Raw genomic sequence first — 16,827 nt, 5'->3', positions numbered from 1 at the left:
AGTTGAGCTCGGGCTGCCGCACACACCGGAGTGTACAGTGTTACAGACGGTCAGAAAAAAAAAACAACATACCGGCGTGGAAATGTTGGTGAGCTGATTTAGGAGCCACGTCGAGAAGCAGGGGAGCAGGTCTAATCTTACCTCGGCACTTTTTTGTGTGTGTTTCATGAAGCAATAAACTAGCGGGGAGACCGGACTGTATTTTTACGCACCGGCCACGCAGCATGCCCGAGTTGGACTAGAAGCGACCCTGCCGGAGCGCAACACGCACGCGTAACGCCACTGAGAGCCAGGAGGAATATTTACAATAGAAACTCAATTCCTTTTTTTTTGGGGGGGGGGGGAGGAAGAATAGCAAAAGAAGGGGGGGCGGAGGAGTGAAAGATAACACTGGAATGAAGTGGACCTCGGGATTCCTGGCGTGCTGCGGAGTTGTGACTGATGGATGAATGTGGTCATCTGTAGGCTATAAACGGCGACAGGTACACGCACCACCGAGGGCAGCTCTGACAAAGACGCGGCGCGGCGCTCCACCGACAGCCGCATCGCCAGATTTTGGCAAAACTGCGCGATTGGTCAGATCCGCTCCACGCATAGGGATCGCTGAGTTTTGTCCACAGAGTGAAAGAAAAGGTCGTGTTTTTTCTTTCTACTGCCTCAGCCACAGGTCAACCAGGACACTCGGTGGGCTGCTGCTGCTGCTTTCCTCCAAATCCTATCAAGAACCGGGGCTCCTTCGCACGGCAGTTCAGTTAAGGACACGGGGTCTGGAGCAGATCTAAAGAAGTCGGACACAAGGACATGTATCTGATATCGACCTCACATGCTCCCGACTGATCGTAGCTCACCTTCCCACCGGGCGAACCGCAGATAAAGGTTGCCAAGCGCACCGTCCGTAGCTCTAGAGTTCTCGGCTCACTCGTCTTGTGCATTTATCAGAATGGCGGGACTCGGTTGTTGGAAGTATTACCTCTGGATCTTTACAATAATGTGCAGGTCGGCGTTACCCTCGGCTAAGTCGCTGGAGACTATAATCTGGAGCTCGCAGAATCCCAAGTAAGTCTTGCATTTTCATTTGGACGAGGGTGTCAAACTCTATGGGTGTGTGTGAGTGTGTGTGCGCGCTCAATGGAGGGCTAACATTTATGGAAAAGTTGCCATTGTGTACACGTTGGGTTAAATGTTCTGTTAAATGTGGCAATTATCTTAAAAAGAACACAATTTATTTAGTTCTAATTGTCCTCTCTGCGCCGCAGAGTGTGGCGTTGACGTCTTTCCCAGTGGGGAATTTCCCAACACTGAAGAAACACCGTTAAGTACATGCTTATACAATGTACAACGGGCCCAGCTTAAATCACACATTAAGATGGGTAATTATAGCAATTTTATTCGCAATATTGCACCCACCGTTTTATTTTCCAACTAAATCACGGCTATTCTAGGGCTGTGAGAAGTTCATCCACTCATAATTGGTGCAAAGAATAAAGGTGAAAAAGTCAAGTAAACCACGCCAAGTGTGTTCAGCTATAGCGCAGGATATTTTTTCCTCCCAACAGGCGTACGAGGGCCACACTCCGTCCAAAGTGGCCAAGTTTGAATTTAGTTTCTCCCCACAAAAATGCATAACAAGATGGTTCCAGATATCAGGTGAGCAAATGATTGAAAATAATTGTATTTTTCTTAATTACCCTGGCTTGGATCCAGCGCAATTTCTTCCCATGAAATCAAGGACACGTTTTTCAAAAGTCAGCAGCTGAAGCCAGACACTTTCTTTAAAAATCCATATTATTCCCATCCAAACAAGTAAAGTGAGCCCAGACTACTGATAATAGATTACGCTCTGGTAACAATTATCACCCACTTAGACTTGACTCCCACATTTACATCATGTTGGAAAGCATTCATAAAGGGGGGGAAAATAAACTAAAAGAGAAAAAGAGAGAGAGAGAGAAAGATCTGTGTGGTTGGAGCTGACCTTCATTCGAGCTCACAGCACTGGGGGGAAATGGAGAGTAGCTCGACCAGCCTATAACTGTAAGTTACTCATTGAAGTGAATCCATGATTTATCCCCCAAATGTCAAATGTCATAGAGGCTCGTTGTGCAGTCAGTGGGTATGAATATTGCTGCCATGTTCATTGAAGTGTGTGTCTCTGAGTGTGTGTGTGTGGCCCGGTCCTAATGGCAAGACTACGGCCCATCAGCTTTTATTTGGCTGCAGAAGTAGTGGAACAATGAGCGTCATCAGACAAAGATACACACACACACACACACACATGCAAAAATCCACACTTTTTAGTTAAGAGTAAAAAAAAAAAAATAGAGGGAGACATTTATTGATTGATGATGTCACCTGAAGGGAATGTCTTAGAAGGTTACCATGCTGGGATTTTAGGGACTGGAAGATCGTTTCTCCATCTGTTTCTCCACTCTGCTCCTTGTAAAATCCCCACGAACGGCTGAATATTTCATAAAGTTCACAGTGGAACAATAATGCACTCTGCAAAGTGTTCTCTCAAGCTAATTATCCCGCTGCTCTGCCTTTTGGAAAACAATAGACAATTATCTTGCTGTGTGCAGGCTTTACAATAACAAAAAAAGAGAGAGAGACAAACCTGTTTTTGCTCTGAAATGTATCAGTCAGCAGCACTCGCTGATAGGCAATAAAAGAAAAAGAGATGGGGTGGGTGTGCTTGCGCAGGAATCAGCATCAGTCTTCACTGTTTGTTCCTCTAAACTCCATCTCTCGGTATTGGCCTATATTACTCTATAGCGATAACAGTGGAAGAAGCCTATAGAAATGTACAGTACACTATCTGGTGACTTATCGAGATTTACGATGTCTTACTTCCTGTTCCTGCTTTTGGGAGCGCTGCTGCCTCAGCTAATAAATTAATCTGGCCCTCTGCTTGCACAGTGTACTACATACACACAAAAACTATAACAATACCAGTGCCTCCCCACAGGCCATGAGTTATGAGGCAAAGTCTAGGAAACCAGCAGGTTTGGGCCGCTACGGTGTGTGTGTTTGTGCAGGCTTATGTGCATTCCTGCTGCTATGGATTTTCATGTGAGGATGCCATCACTCCCGCCTCCTGTATTATCAATAACTGGGGGTTTGCTTAATTGATTTCCTCCCAGCGTGCTTGAACAGGCAGCATACATCATCACGGTAGCACTGTCTTGTGAGAAAAATAACAAGAGGAAACATGCTTGAGTTTTCGTTCTCTCTTCTTCTTTTTTTGTGCTGCAGGATGCATCATACCTTTTTGATATTTAATTTGAGGCCGGATGAGTGAAGTGGCAAAGTAGGGGTGTCGGTGGGAGGGGAGGGGGGGGGGGGGGTGATGAAGGAGCAGCCGTGCAGAAAAAGAAGAAGAAGGCTGAGATGTGTCAGCGTCCCCCCGGCCGGTAAAGAACAGTCTAACATTTGATCAGAGCAAATCGGATTAGTTCTCATTTAGCTGAGTGGGATTACGCCACGAAATGTCACTTTGTTATGACTGATCACGTCCCATCGCCTTGGCTGAAGCTAGCGCCGCTATGTACAGGCGTGCTACATACATGGACACACACACACACTGACACTCACACTGTGCTGAGGTACACTGCAGTGATGCCAATTTAATGATGATCTGACAAGGTTGCTGTGAGCGGTTCCTGCACGTCCTCCAGCCCTCCTCGGCTAATATTTACCTCATGACCTGTAACTACCACAGCCTGTTTGCAGCAGCTCAGGAGACAAACAAGGTGGTGAGAGAGGGGTAAGAGAAAGAAAAGGAGAGGAGGAGAGATGGAAAACACAGTTGCACACCTCTAAAAACATGCAGCGAGGAAGCGGCCACAGGCTGGGCAACAGTCTGCTGCACTGCTTTTGAACTCTTTGCATTTTTTGGTGAGGCTTGGAAAGACTTTGCATGAATTATTTTTTATTTTTTGGCCTCTGTGTCAAAGCCCACAAAGGGACGCAAAATAGCAGAAGAAAGGGGGGTAAAAACGAAAAGAGCGTTCGCGTTTGATAAAAAGTAAAGTCTCCTGATTCGAGCCTGTGAGTCTCTACTTTACTCGACTTACTTTGCTGTCCCTTTACCTCAGCTGTCTGGCTCAGAGTTTAACAGTTGACTGGTTTGCTTTATATCATGCTTGCGTGGTTAAATGGTTCAGTGGGCTTGTAATTAAGCTAAACTTTATTACCACTGGGACATTTAGCAAATATGTTTAATTTTTCCCAAAACAAAAAAAGGGAATTTTTGTGGCTTTTTTTTTTTTTATTGCAAAGCGCTTTGAGATGATGAGGCAGCAATTTTATTGGTTCACTACATTTCCATCACAGCATAATTTAATTTAACTGCTGCTGGTTTTGTTTTCATGTTTAGTGTTTTACAATAAGCTAATTAGGCAGATTTTTTTTCTTTCTTTCTTTCTTTTTTCTTTGCATGAGGTAATGAGAAGAATACAATGTCTTCCTTATCTTGGAAGTGCCTCTTACAAAAGCAATCATTTCAATGGGTTTGTTCTCAGACACTGACTCATCTGCCACTTTCACCTGCTCAGCTATGCCGACTTTCAGGAGGAAGTGAAACAAAACAAACTGAAACGGCACAACTTGAAAACTGCCGAAACCTGTTGAGCGAGAACCGGATGCAGCCTCAGACGAGAATCAGGATTTGGTTTGGAGTCCAGCGAGCGCTCCCCTCTCCTGCTCCGTGCAGCCGCGGTCACTGTCGGGAGGGTCAGAGGCCTGTTTTTGTTTCTTCCCTGCCTCACACCCCGCCGCTTGCCCCCGTTACCCCTTCGCGATACGTACCTTTTCCCTCTCTCTCTTTGCCTCCCACAGTCTCCCCCTTTCTCCACCCTTTAGACTCTGATCATGTTTCCCTCTGATAGAGATCTCATTACACACAGAGAGGACTTAGAGCCTGAGCCCCACTCAGAGAGAACGAGAGAGGGCCAACCAATAAGAAATACCTCTGGATAGCAACTGGCCCACAGTGCTGTAAAGGGTCCCTGTGTCTCGCTGTAAGGACAGCTGCGTTTGCTTTTATGTGTCTGTGTGTGTGTGTGCGCGCACACGCGTGCTTCTGTGTCGACACGACTGTTGTTTCAGCGGTGTGTGTGGGTAATGGCAGATTCTTCATTTGGTTATCTACACAAGGCACCTGGGCTCAGGAAAGAGGGCTGCAGGGCGTTTAGGTTATTTCAGCGAAGAAGAAGAAGTAGAAGAAGAAGAAGAAAAAGAGGAAAACAATGCAGCTTTTTCATCATGGTTTTGCTCCAGATGGACTCACTTTATCCACTGGTGGTTTTGGCTGCCACATCACTGAAAGCTGATCATTCTGTTTTGCTGTGTTATTGATGCATTCATTTCTTTATATTCAAGCAGTGGTGCACACGAAACCAAAGCTTTTGTTCCCCGAGTTTGGGAAAAGTAGCATTTGCTACTAATTTGTTTGGATTTTTTCTTTCTTTCTTTCTTCCTCCGTCTTTTTGTTCTATGTGTGTGTGTGTGTGTGTGTGTGTGTGTGTGTGTGTGTGTGTGTGTGTGTGTGTGTGTGTGTGTGTTTTTCCAACTGGTCGTCGTGACCCACAGTTCCAGTTGGTTTTCTTTCAAGACATATTACAGGGACAGCAGCTGAAAGCAGTGAATCATTTGGCAAGAGTGGACAATGCCTGGAAGGATTAGTCAATTAGCAGAACAAGAACATAAACAGCAGTGACTGGACACAATCAACAGCAACTTTACTGACGTCGAGAATCTAAATCCGCAGGCAACGTGTCATATCACAATATTACCATATGTACTTCTATTTAAATATATATACAGCTACACAAACAGGCAAAAATCCAAATCAAGTGTATTGACTTTTTTTTGTTTATGTGGGGAGTTGCAGCTCAGGATTGTAACCTGACACTAGTAGAAATATTGCACACACATCAACTAACAGAAACGGCACAGAAAAAAATCAGCAAAATGCACACATTGCACACATATTGCCTAATTCCTGCCCCCCACCACCAATTAATTAAATAAATTTTTCATACAAGAAAAGCTGGTTAGGATTTAGCATTTTTAACACTTTTTGTTTTGGAGTGTTTGTGTGAAATAAGACATCTAATATACTTATGCTTGGGGGGGGATGACAGATAGGAACTTGTTACCAAAGCCCTGGAGTAAAAACTGTTTTTACATTTGGGGAATTTTCATATAGGTGTGACAGTTGCTAGTGAGTCAGAGTTGTGAGTCACTGATAACAATGACAAATGCAGCAAAGTGCATTATGCAACAAAAAATTCTTCACTGGGATAAACACCACATTCATTTAAATGGGTCATGATAGCTGAGTGGTTAGGGCGTGCACCACATGGGTGCAAATTCAGCCGAGCAGCACCGCAACTGGCTTGCCTCCTTTGCTGGGAGTCGCTCCCCTGCTCTCTGTCCCGTATTTCCTGCCTTGTCTTCTTTTGCTTGTACCCAATAAAGGATCCTACCTCCTAAAAGGAAAAAATAGGGTGTATAGATGCTTATTTAAAGAGTAATTGTAAGTTCAGTTGAGTATAAAATAAACTTCCAATCAGTCTGAGTCTTGTTTATTTTTCCTCTTGAGCTCGTGGAAGTGAAGGAGTGCTTAAGAGTGCACGTCCGTGCGCCATTGTTCTTTGTCCAGCCACAGCGGAGCATTAAGGAAGTGTTAGGAGCGTGCCAGTGTGCCCCTGTGAAAGTGTCGAGGGCCGGGTGGTGGATGAGTGTAGAGTGGCTGAACAGTGGCTGCCTTACAGGCTGTTAGCGACCCAGCTTCATTAGACGGAGGCCTGGCTGGCAGCGACCAGGAAGTTCCCATCAGCTCCGGCTCTGCCAAGCAGAGGCACAGACGACGGTGCTGGAAGGCTTCCCTTAAGAGTCCTACTTGTCGCCTCGCCTGTGCTTTTAGCTGATTCGAGAAGAAAAATGGGAAGGGATGCAGAGTTACAGGAAACGAAGAGAGAGGGAGAGAGAGAGAGAAAAAAGTTGAATGGGCAAAGTCTGCCTTTTGTTTTCCAGCTAAGTTCTTTTAAATAAGAGCAGTTGAATATAAGGGGATTAAACAGAAGAGGAAAGGAAGCTAATGTAGAGCGTCGAAATGCAGCCCCGGGCTCAACCGCACATCCTTTGAGTCCAGCATAGAGATCCTAGATTACTTCCATGTGTCAGTGCAAGGAGGAAAGAAGGGGAGAAAAGAAGAAAGGAGGACGGGGAGAGAGAAGTTGAGCAATTGAAAAGCAAGCAGACTCGGGCTGGTGGAGATCAGCGGCAGTATTGGACAGTGGAACGGATCTGTGTGACAGCCATCTCTAAAACCATTACCCCCACGGCTCCGACTCGGGGAACTCGTAACCTCCTCCTCCAGACTGACCTCACAGACTTAACTCTTTCTCATAGAACCCCTCTGTGCTGAGGAGGCAGACCTCATCGGATGCCATTCCCTAACAGTGGGCAGGCAACCTCAACAGCCAGCTGCACCGCACATTCTTTAAGACGTCAGGGGCTGTCACCGGCATACAGGCGACGAGGGATCTGTTTCCCCCTCCGAGTTTGTGGCACACTAAAGACCTTTGTAGGATTGGTTTGCATTTACTGTGCCAGGAGGTGACGGAGCCCAGCGACTAATCGCAAAAATGTGTGGGACAGGGGAGGAAGTGCGTGTTTATTAACAAATAAAATTGGTGAAAACACTGAGGTGGGAATATAAATTGCCATGTAGGGTTATACGGTTTCTCGCCTTTTTTTAAAAAACTCCAAAACAAAAATACAAATGAAAATTGTAGCATTTTTACAAGTTTCAACTTAATTAATCAAACGATAGATTTGGTTGGACAAAAGTTTTTCTGGAACTTTCAACACTAAAAAATGTGTATTATTGACAAAAAATGCTTTTACTCTGCAAGTCGAGTAACAGTTTACGTCCTCAGTTTTTTCTTGCAGAAAATGAAGGCAAGTAATCTTTTGCATGCTCCAAAAAAGAATAATAAAATAAAGTGTATCACATTTAGATGTTTCTTATGGCTGCCGACGAGCTTCTCAATTTACGTTTGACATCTTAATTGGAACCAAAAATGAGCCGTGCTTTGTAAAAGATCATATTTTTACAAGAAGAGCCTGGATGAAGCATGACCACGCCACAACCGGCTCGGAACATATCATTAATGATCATCACGGAGCTCTTTGTTCACTGTTACGAGTACACTAATGGAGTGACAGGGTAATTGAATCGAGTGGTAGGATAATAGAATGATAGAATGATAAAGTAATGGAATAGTGTGGTAGCGGCCTCCTTTTCCCAAGGGATACCCCCCGTAAGTGTGTCAGCGTGGCAGATGGGCGGTCTGTAACAACCCCCTTACCCATGTTAATTATAAAGCATCATAATCCATCTATGGCATACAGAGGCAGGACATGGAGACTATTAGGGCGAGCGTGGAAATGGCACAGTGTATAATCCTTGGGACTTTTCCTCTATTAGGCTCCCCGGGCATCATTTCTCCGGTAATCTAGTTTGAGCAGTGCCTCTCTTGCTCGTCGTCTCTTTCTGCATCTCTGCGTTTGCGTGTCCCAAATTTTCAGCTGTTAACTGGAAGTTTGATTTATCTTTGGGGTTTTTTTTTTCTCTTCCCTACTTCATTTTTTTCCCACCATGCCCACAGGCAAGACAGACAGCCCCCAAAAAGCATTTGAAATAGTGTGTGTATATGTGTGTGTGTATGCCTCCGTTAACCCATTCTGCCAAGTCTTGGCTCAGTCTTTTCTAAGCAAACTCCCAGCAGGGACCTGGTCCCCCTTGTGCTGGTGAGAGGAGTTGGAAGAAAAGGCCTGTGGGACTCCTGCTGCTCCCAGGCCCGGCCCCGGCCCCTCTGCCCGGGAAAAGCCCGGGCCTGGGATTTGGTGTGCGCCGGGGCTCTGTGTGGCAGCTGTGAGTGACGCTTCAATCGCCTCTCCCCGGGACGCCCCAGCGCAACCCTGCATTCCCTTTCACACCTCGGAAACGGGGGGGAAAAAAGACAATTACACACATATTCAGCAACCTCCCTTCCCAGTCTGTCTGCAATCCTGCATCATTGATGTACGGCCTATGAAAACACATTTGCAAAGTTTCTTGTGTTTTGCAAATAAGTCTGCCTTCTAAACAACTTGCAAATTAGCTTAGTTGTCCGGACAGCCCTTCTACAATTTCATTATGCATTTGAAGCTGCTCTTGTTTATTTAATTTTTTCCAACTTGTCGTCTCTCGTAAACACCATAGCTCTGCTATTTCCTCTGAATTTCCCTTGATATTTAGAAAACATAAGTAATGGAAAAAGATTGGAGCCTTAAAGTGGAGTTAATGCTATCATGTATGGGTTGTCAGTAAATTGAGTTTGTCTCTGGGCTATTGGAGCAGGGACTGGTGAGCCAGCGGGATTTAAGTCTCTTAATTGAATTATTTTGATTGCTGACTTGATTGATGGAGTCAAATGTGTAGCGTTTCCATTACTTTTTTTGTCTGACTAATTCTTCTTCCAACAGAGCCATACCAGACAGATACAATAGGAACCTGTAATCAATCACAACTGCAGCCCCGAGCATTTTGTCTGGAGAGAAATGTGCCTGCCATCAGGTCCGAGTTCCACAAGCCATCCAGACAACGTAAAACCAACAATGACATCAGATAGTAAAGCACTCTAAAGTCTAATCTTCCCATAATGCCATGCTAAACCCCACAGAGACCCACGGCGGGGAGAAAGGCTTTTTTTTTTTAATGCCTCAGTGCTGCTCCTCCTCCTCCCATGGCCTCTAGCTCTGTGTGCATGTGTGTGTGCATGTGTGTGTGTGTGTGCCCATGCATGTTGGGAAGCGAAAAAGAATTCAGGAGTGAATGGAGATGTCACTGTCAGACTCTGGCCTCCACATGAATCTGCTCCAGAATGACCATATTGGCAGCTTATCCGTATCTGTGTGTGTGTGTGCGTGTGTGTGTGTGTGTGTGAGCCCGTCGGGGGTCCGTCATTTCCCCTCCATGCCGAGTTCTTACGGCCCTGATTGGAGCCCGGCAGGACGCAGGTCTATATTTCATCCCATTCATATGAGGGAGGCCGTTTCATCTCGCACACACATGTTTCCCATTACACGTGTGTTTATTCTCCCCCATGATGTGCTCAGCCGTGGAAGTCCCTCATCATCTCTCCGATATTGGAAATCGGAGTTAGGGTCTGCTAAAGCAAACACAATATTCCAAAACCTCTCAGCTTCCCTTTATGAACTGTTCGGAGAACACGACCGTCGGCGTTGCGTCGGCTCCATTTAACGAGTTACTCTGGCGGTTTTGCCCCTCGAGGCTCCGTAGCACGAGATTTCACACTGCGATTTTAACCGGCTAATCTTAATGTGTGGCGCTCCATCCGCTGTTCTGCTGTCTCATCTTCCATTTTCCCCTTCGCCCTGAAAAGTTTGACTACTTTTAGCTATTCCTCTCATCTGTCTCAAGTCCCCCCCCCCCCCAGCTGTGAAACATGACAGCCCAAACATCCATCACATCACTCCTCTCTTCTCCTCTGCTGTCTCGGAGATGAAAGCTTTTTCTCTTTCAGACAAACCTCTGCGAGTCCTTTTCTTCGCGCCGAGCTCAGGCCCTGTGTTGCTGCTTTTAGGAGCTCTGTTTGCTGCGTTTTCTGATTTATTTATACACTCCTGATTGTAGCGCCTCATGCATGTCAAGAATCTCAAAGTCTGAACCTTGCCATGTGCATTATGCGGGCTGAGTCAAATTCTTATTTGAAATATACATGAATGCATGAATATATTTATCGCCGAGAAGCCCCCGTGCATCCGGGAGAGTCTCATTTCCTGTAGTGGCCCTGCTTTGGAATGGAGTGGCGTGATCTTTGAAGGCGCCCCACATGCGGCCACCGAATAAGAGCGCCTGGTGCACCTCTCGCACAATGGACGGGGGTAGAGGGAAGGGAAATGATTTGGCTTCTCTTTTGGTGGGGCCGGAGCAGTCGCTTCAAAGCGGTGTGCCTGGCTGAGGCTTTAACCGGCCATCTCTCTGCATTAGATGTGCGTCCTGTGACGAGCCTTTGAAGGGTGGGAGCAGCTCTGGCTGGGAGATTGCGATTGCATTGCACAGGTGTTGGAGGGGGTTCGGCCTCTCAAAAAGAGACTTGCAAGTCAGTGGCTTCAATGGGATTGCGCTGCTCCACTCAGCCTTGCTTTAGTAGGCTGGAGTAAAATGTGTCGAGCCCAAGGGCCTGCAATGTGACGAGGCAACAGCTGCCGTGTCACGTTTGGATGTACACACATGCACATACAGGGGAAGGTAGTATGGATGTGCGTGCCAACTCAGGAGTCAGCTGTGGTTGGCTCGCCCAGATTAAGGTTTGAGTGTGCGTTACAGATGGCAGTAATAATGATCAGATAGCCCTTGTAATGGAGACGGCCCAGTTTGTAATGGCTTCCTAAAACAACACATGGAGCATCTTTACGAGGCCACAATCCGACCGGTTATCACAGAGCAAACTGCGCGAATGAGAACAGCGTCATGTCAAACAAGCTATTTATTAGCAGACGCATCACACACACAAGCATACATTTCATTTTAATACCGACAGCCTGCATCTTTGCCCGCGCGCTCCGCTTGTTAAAGGCGAGTGTTATCAGAGGAGACACAGACTCCCGCTGCACCAGTTAGGCCGTCCTCCCCTTTTTACATTCGCTGTTAATGAGCCTAATGATGTGTGTCTCCGCGATTGCATCAGTCAATATGCCGTTCAATACGGGTTTTAGAAAACCCACTGACAACTTAAGCATGTCCGCCTGGATAAGATCTCCCATCCAAGGCAAAGAAGAAAGAGGAACCAATTTGTCTTGGATTTGATGGGACATGTGTAGCTGTCTTTTACAATCATGAGCCCGAGATTGTAAGCGAGAGAATAGGCTTGTCACTCAAATTCTCCGATAAGAAGCTTCTTTTAAGAAATGGAAGGCAGCTGTGTATTAAAAGCACCGCGTCCTAGTTATTACAGTTCATCGTTGCTCTCTTCTACAGAGATCTGTTGTGCGCTGGAGATAGCTCTCAGTCTTTCTGTTGTGCTTCCTGTTTGATTTCAGTGCAGGTTTAGTTTCACTGTTTCAGAAGGTTTTGGGTTTTTTTTACATTTTATTTCTGTTTATGTCAGGAGGTGTTTAGTATATAAGAGACCAGGGACATTTAGTTTTATGCTTTGTCGGAGAGTTGCCTCAAGGAGTTTTAACAATCTCAGCGTAGTGATTACAGATGTTTCTTTTTCTGCTCTGCTGCACTTATTTTTAGCCGGGCTTAGTTAGTGTAGCTTTCCACTCATGCACCTGAAATACATTCCCTTGTTTCTTTATATTTAGTTTACTTTGCTAATGTTGCTTTCTTCCTTCCTGCAAACACAAAAAAAGAAAAAAAAAATCCAGCGAGAGTCCTTTCTGACACTGATAAAAGCAGTTTCTTTTAGAAACCACACAGCATTTGATTGATCTGTCCCGTGGTCTTGATCCCTGGGCTTGGCTGATTAAACCTATCCATCAGCTTCTCTTATCAGTGGCCTAACAGATCGACTGCAGGACACTGAACTAAAACCCCGTGTATTGTTGTTACACAGAAAAAGTCAAAGGCTAAGAACAGGGAGGGAAGGGCTTTGCCTGAACCCCCCTCCCTCCCTTCTTCTTTTTCAAGGCACTGAGAACAAAGCATAAAAAAATTCCCCACTATGTTATTTTAAAGAACATGTATCCTGTAAAAAGCGGGTTTTAAGATGTAGGCATTCGTCATGCTATTGTCATTAGCATGCTGCCCATATTGAATTAACCTCTAAACGAGGCCTGAACAGTAGCGTCGCTGATTGTGATGAGTGTTTTCCTCCTGGAGGGAAAATCATAAAGTAATGCTTCCTGTCCGCAGTGTCAGCTTCCCACTAGAGATGTGACCCTGCACCCGGTCACAATTCACACAGACATCAGCCAGATAATGACATCGCTTTCACTGACAGGCTGTCGCTCACATGCCCCTGCAAGAATCCTCACAAACCAACACACACTTAAATGAACCTATGCAGGCATGCACTTGTGCATGCTTGGAAAAAACAAACAAACATAAAAAACAAAAACGAGGTCATACGAGCATGGTCCCGGTTATGAATCATCGGAATGATTTGCAAGTCTAATAACCAGTTTCATAAGACCTGCCTGTTATTTTCTGAAATAAATTTCAGTTTCTCATCTTCCGCCTGCGTGTTAAAGCAAATACATCAAGGCTACTAAAACGCTGGATGATTGCATGTCACTTTGCTTTCATTTATCTGCAAAGCATCTATTACCGTCATGTTGTCAAGTCGGTGCAAACGGCACGGGGGAGAAAAGCCAACAGATGGGCTTTTTAGAATTCACAGATGTAGGATTTTTGGGACAGTTTGTTGAGGATAAACCCCTCGTTCCCCCCTCGCTCTTATCTTATCGTAAACGTCCTAAATTACGTTAACTTCTTAACACCAGGAAACACAGTATTTCACCGTGTCAACATATAGGCTCAGGTTTCACTCGATAATGATCGCATCGGAGCTCGCATGCTGCTTTTTCTGCACTCTGCAGAGCATTTGAAAAACAGATAGTGCTGTCAAAGTTAACAACTCGCTGCCTTATCCAGAAACAATCAGCCTAAGTTTACATAGTCGGAATTTCGCGTTGAAAGAAGATAGTTTATTTAGCAAACCTGTTGCGGCATGCACTTGTGGAAACAGGTGTAGACCTGCTAGCTTGTCCGCTTGCTGCTCCTCATTTTTTTAAAGAGGAGGTGGGTGTGAGCACGTTTCCTTGCGTGGCACATTCATTAACCCGGTATCTGGCTAATCTCTTTGCTAATTCGTTTGGTTCTCCAAGTGCTCCTGTGTATTAATATCCTCTCTGTGCTGCCGCTCATGGGATGTAGTAGGAGCGTAGCCATGGCGATGATTGTGTCATTATTTTGCAGTCAGATGAGTGATATCTCAGAGGGCTCTAGCCGAGTTGTCCTGGCCAGTTGAGAGGAGCTGATTAGAATTGCAAATGGCCGCCAAGTGTTGTGTTTATTGTGTGTCTCAATATTGGAGACAATCAGGCGAATCAAAGCCCTCAGCTGGAGAGATGGGACTGAGGCACGGTGGGCCTCTCTGGTTGGCACCACGTCCTCAGATTTGCTCCCTCCTCCCCGCCTCCCCTCTTTTTTTTTTTTCCCCCCTTCTCTCTGGTGCCCTCTCTCTCGGTTGACTCTGTCGTGTCTGTGTGTGTGTATATGTCCTGAAGTACATGGTCACAGCTGGAGAAAGGGAAGGAGAACGACACTAAATCCAGCACACTCAATCATCTGTAGTGTGGCGGTCCCTCTCACGCAGCTGAGAAATATTAAACACGCTCTATGATAATGAAAGCGCCCGCGACAGGCATAAATATCAGAGGCAAAGTACGGAAGGATTAAAACGTCGTGTACGTTTGCTCATAATGCAAATTTGTCATTGATTTCATGGCTTCCTGAATCGTCAGAAACAGAATTATCAGCTATTCATCAGTGGGAATTCGCTCTCTCTTATTATTATTATTTTTTCTTTTTCCGATGCCTGCCTCTGATGAGGAATGGCTGCACATATTAAGGGGTCGGGTAGAATACTCAAATACCTGCATGCAGTACTCTTGTCAAGCCCTGCAAATGGAGCCTGTTGGCAGAGCGCCCTAGTTACGGCTGGGTGACAGAGTGCGGTCCAAAGTGCCCTAAACACACATTTTCTCCGCAAATCACTTGTGAATTGTTCTTCCTCAACGATAGGCCATTACCCCGATATTGACTCACTGTTTGTACAAGATTCGGAGAAATCCATCTGAAAGCCATCCAGTGCTGTTGGGTGAGACAGGAAGCGGTGGTTTTTAGCTCTCTGTGTAATTCACTCTGTCAGCTGCATACAGAGAGGCCTATCTTCTCTTGTTTCGCTACTGTTGGCTTTTAAAGAATGTGTAAGTATATATGCACATGTGAGAATGTGTGTGTTCACAACCCTGTTCAAACAACCGGATGATTCCTCGGGTCATACGTGCTTCTCATATAACGCCAGTCGCAACAGGCATGTGCAAAGCCCAGGTACGGGCATGCACAGTGAGCAGGTATTGCTATGGGGAAATGACTGTTAAATTTAAGTTTTATTGCACCACACACATACTTTTTTAGTGATCGCTGCTGGAGGCAAAATGGAAAACAAGGTTTTCAGGAATGTGTCCACACTCTAAGATAAACCCCGAGACGTTCACTGGGAGACTTTTATCGTGACTCGCGAACAAAGAGCGAAGACCGGCAGCCTTCATAAGACTCGCATGTCCAATTTGATATGATCAAGAGTCACCGGCCTTGAAAGGCAACAGCCAGTGCCTGTGAGAGGCAGCAGCTCATGGCCTGTTTAGACAGAGATGTGTGTCATTGAGCTTGACACGCGGTTGATGAGAGATCCTTAGAATTGTGTGTGCGTGTTTGTGGAAGGAGAAAAGAGAGACCGGGTGAGTGTGTGTCAGATCGCCGACGTGGTTGTTTGTGAGTGTGTGAAACTAAGGAGGGAGTTCATGAGGTGACATCTCGTCAGCTGTTTGACTTTCCCAGTTTCCCAGGGAAGCAGTTTCAAGAACAATGCAGAAGAAAAACCACCAACCACCGACAATTGAAATGCCACAAAGAAAAAGAAGAAGAAGAAGAAAAAAAACCCCGGTGCTGTTTGTTGGTGACTGAATTATTGCCGTTCCTCGAGATTGGAGACGGAGGGGGAAATGTGTGAGTGACTGCACAGTGCTTGTAGCAGACACATATCACCTACCGGACTCCTCTACCCATCCATCTCCCAGCACTCCTCACAATAGCAGGAATACATTAAAAAAAGAGTAAGTCAGGATGGAAGGGGACACAAGATAAATATTGTGTTAGTATTTTTCCTCCCTCTCCCGTGCAATTGTCTTTCACACTGACAGATGAACAATGGAAGTATTTTGAACTTTGCTGCGTGCTATCTTTTACTTCTGGGTTCAGAGCGGCGCTGTCAAAGCCAGACGTGTTCTGGCAGAGATTGATTGATTCGCTTTCTGTGCACCATGTCTTCCCTTTGTTCTTCCAGGAAGGCTTTGGTGTCTTTCCAGTATTCCAGATTTTCTGTAGCTGTGTCATATTAACACCTGTTAACAACATACAGGCTTATAAAATATAGATGTAGCTCCCCTTTGATCGTAAAGAGCTGCTGTAAAGTTCAACCTGCATGCGGTTCATTTCTGTATTCTATAGAGGCAAACTCAAATCTTTCTATAAGACCCCAACTCTGGAAGTCTTAATATGTTATTACATTAGGGCAGATTAATTTAAGAACTATTTGACCTTTTGGAATATATAATTATTTTTTACATTAATTAAGCAAGCATCAAAGTGAACATCAGGCTTGTTTCCCATATGGGAAAGAAATAGGAAAAAGTTATAAAAGACTTGCATCAGATTTGGCTTGCTTCATATAGTGAATCATATAAGGCCACTTTCTCATTACTTTTGTATACTATTTTAGGAAGTATCCAAAACATACAAGTTTCATTTATATAATTTTTCTAAGGATCTTATATCTGTTCTCACTCTTTTATGCTTTTCATACAAGTTTCACACAAGACAGATACAAACTTTATAAGATTTATATATATCTTTTCCATATGGGTTAAGTTAGCATAAGACTGGAAATTGAGAAAAATGGTTTGTCCGGCTTTGTCCTATGTGAAAAAATTAATTAAAATATACCTGTAATTCTTACA

At 45.1% G+C, this 16,827-nt stretch overlaps 1 protein-coding gene across 1 annotated transcript in view; it reads left to right on the top strand.

The window, feature by feature from the left end:
* efnb1 (ephrin-B1) overlaps window positions 1-16,827 on the top strand; it is a 55,515-nt gene continuing 38,688 nt past the window's right edge. The window contains exon 1 of the mRNA XM_026188509.2: window positions 1-1,056. Within this exon, the coding sequence (XP_026044294.1) occupies window positions 941-1,056 (116 nt within the window). The 5' untranslated portion in view covers window positions 1-940. The remainder of the gene's footprint in view (window positions 1,057-16,827) is intronic.

The sequence above is a fragment of the Astatotilapia calliptera genome, chromosome 2 (genome assembly GCF_964374335.1).
Source record: "Astatotilapia calliptera chromosome 2, fAstCal68.1, whole genome shotgun sequence".
NCBI classification, from domain to species: domain Eukaryota; kingdom Metazoa; phylum Chordata; class Actinopteri; order Cichliformes; family Cichlidae; genus Astatotilapia; species Astatotilapia calliptera.
This window is presented reverse-complemented; position numbering and strand designations above follow the sequence as displayed.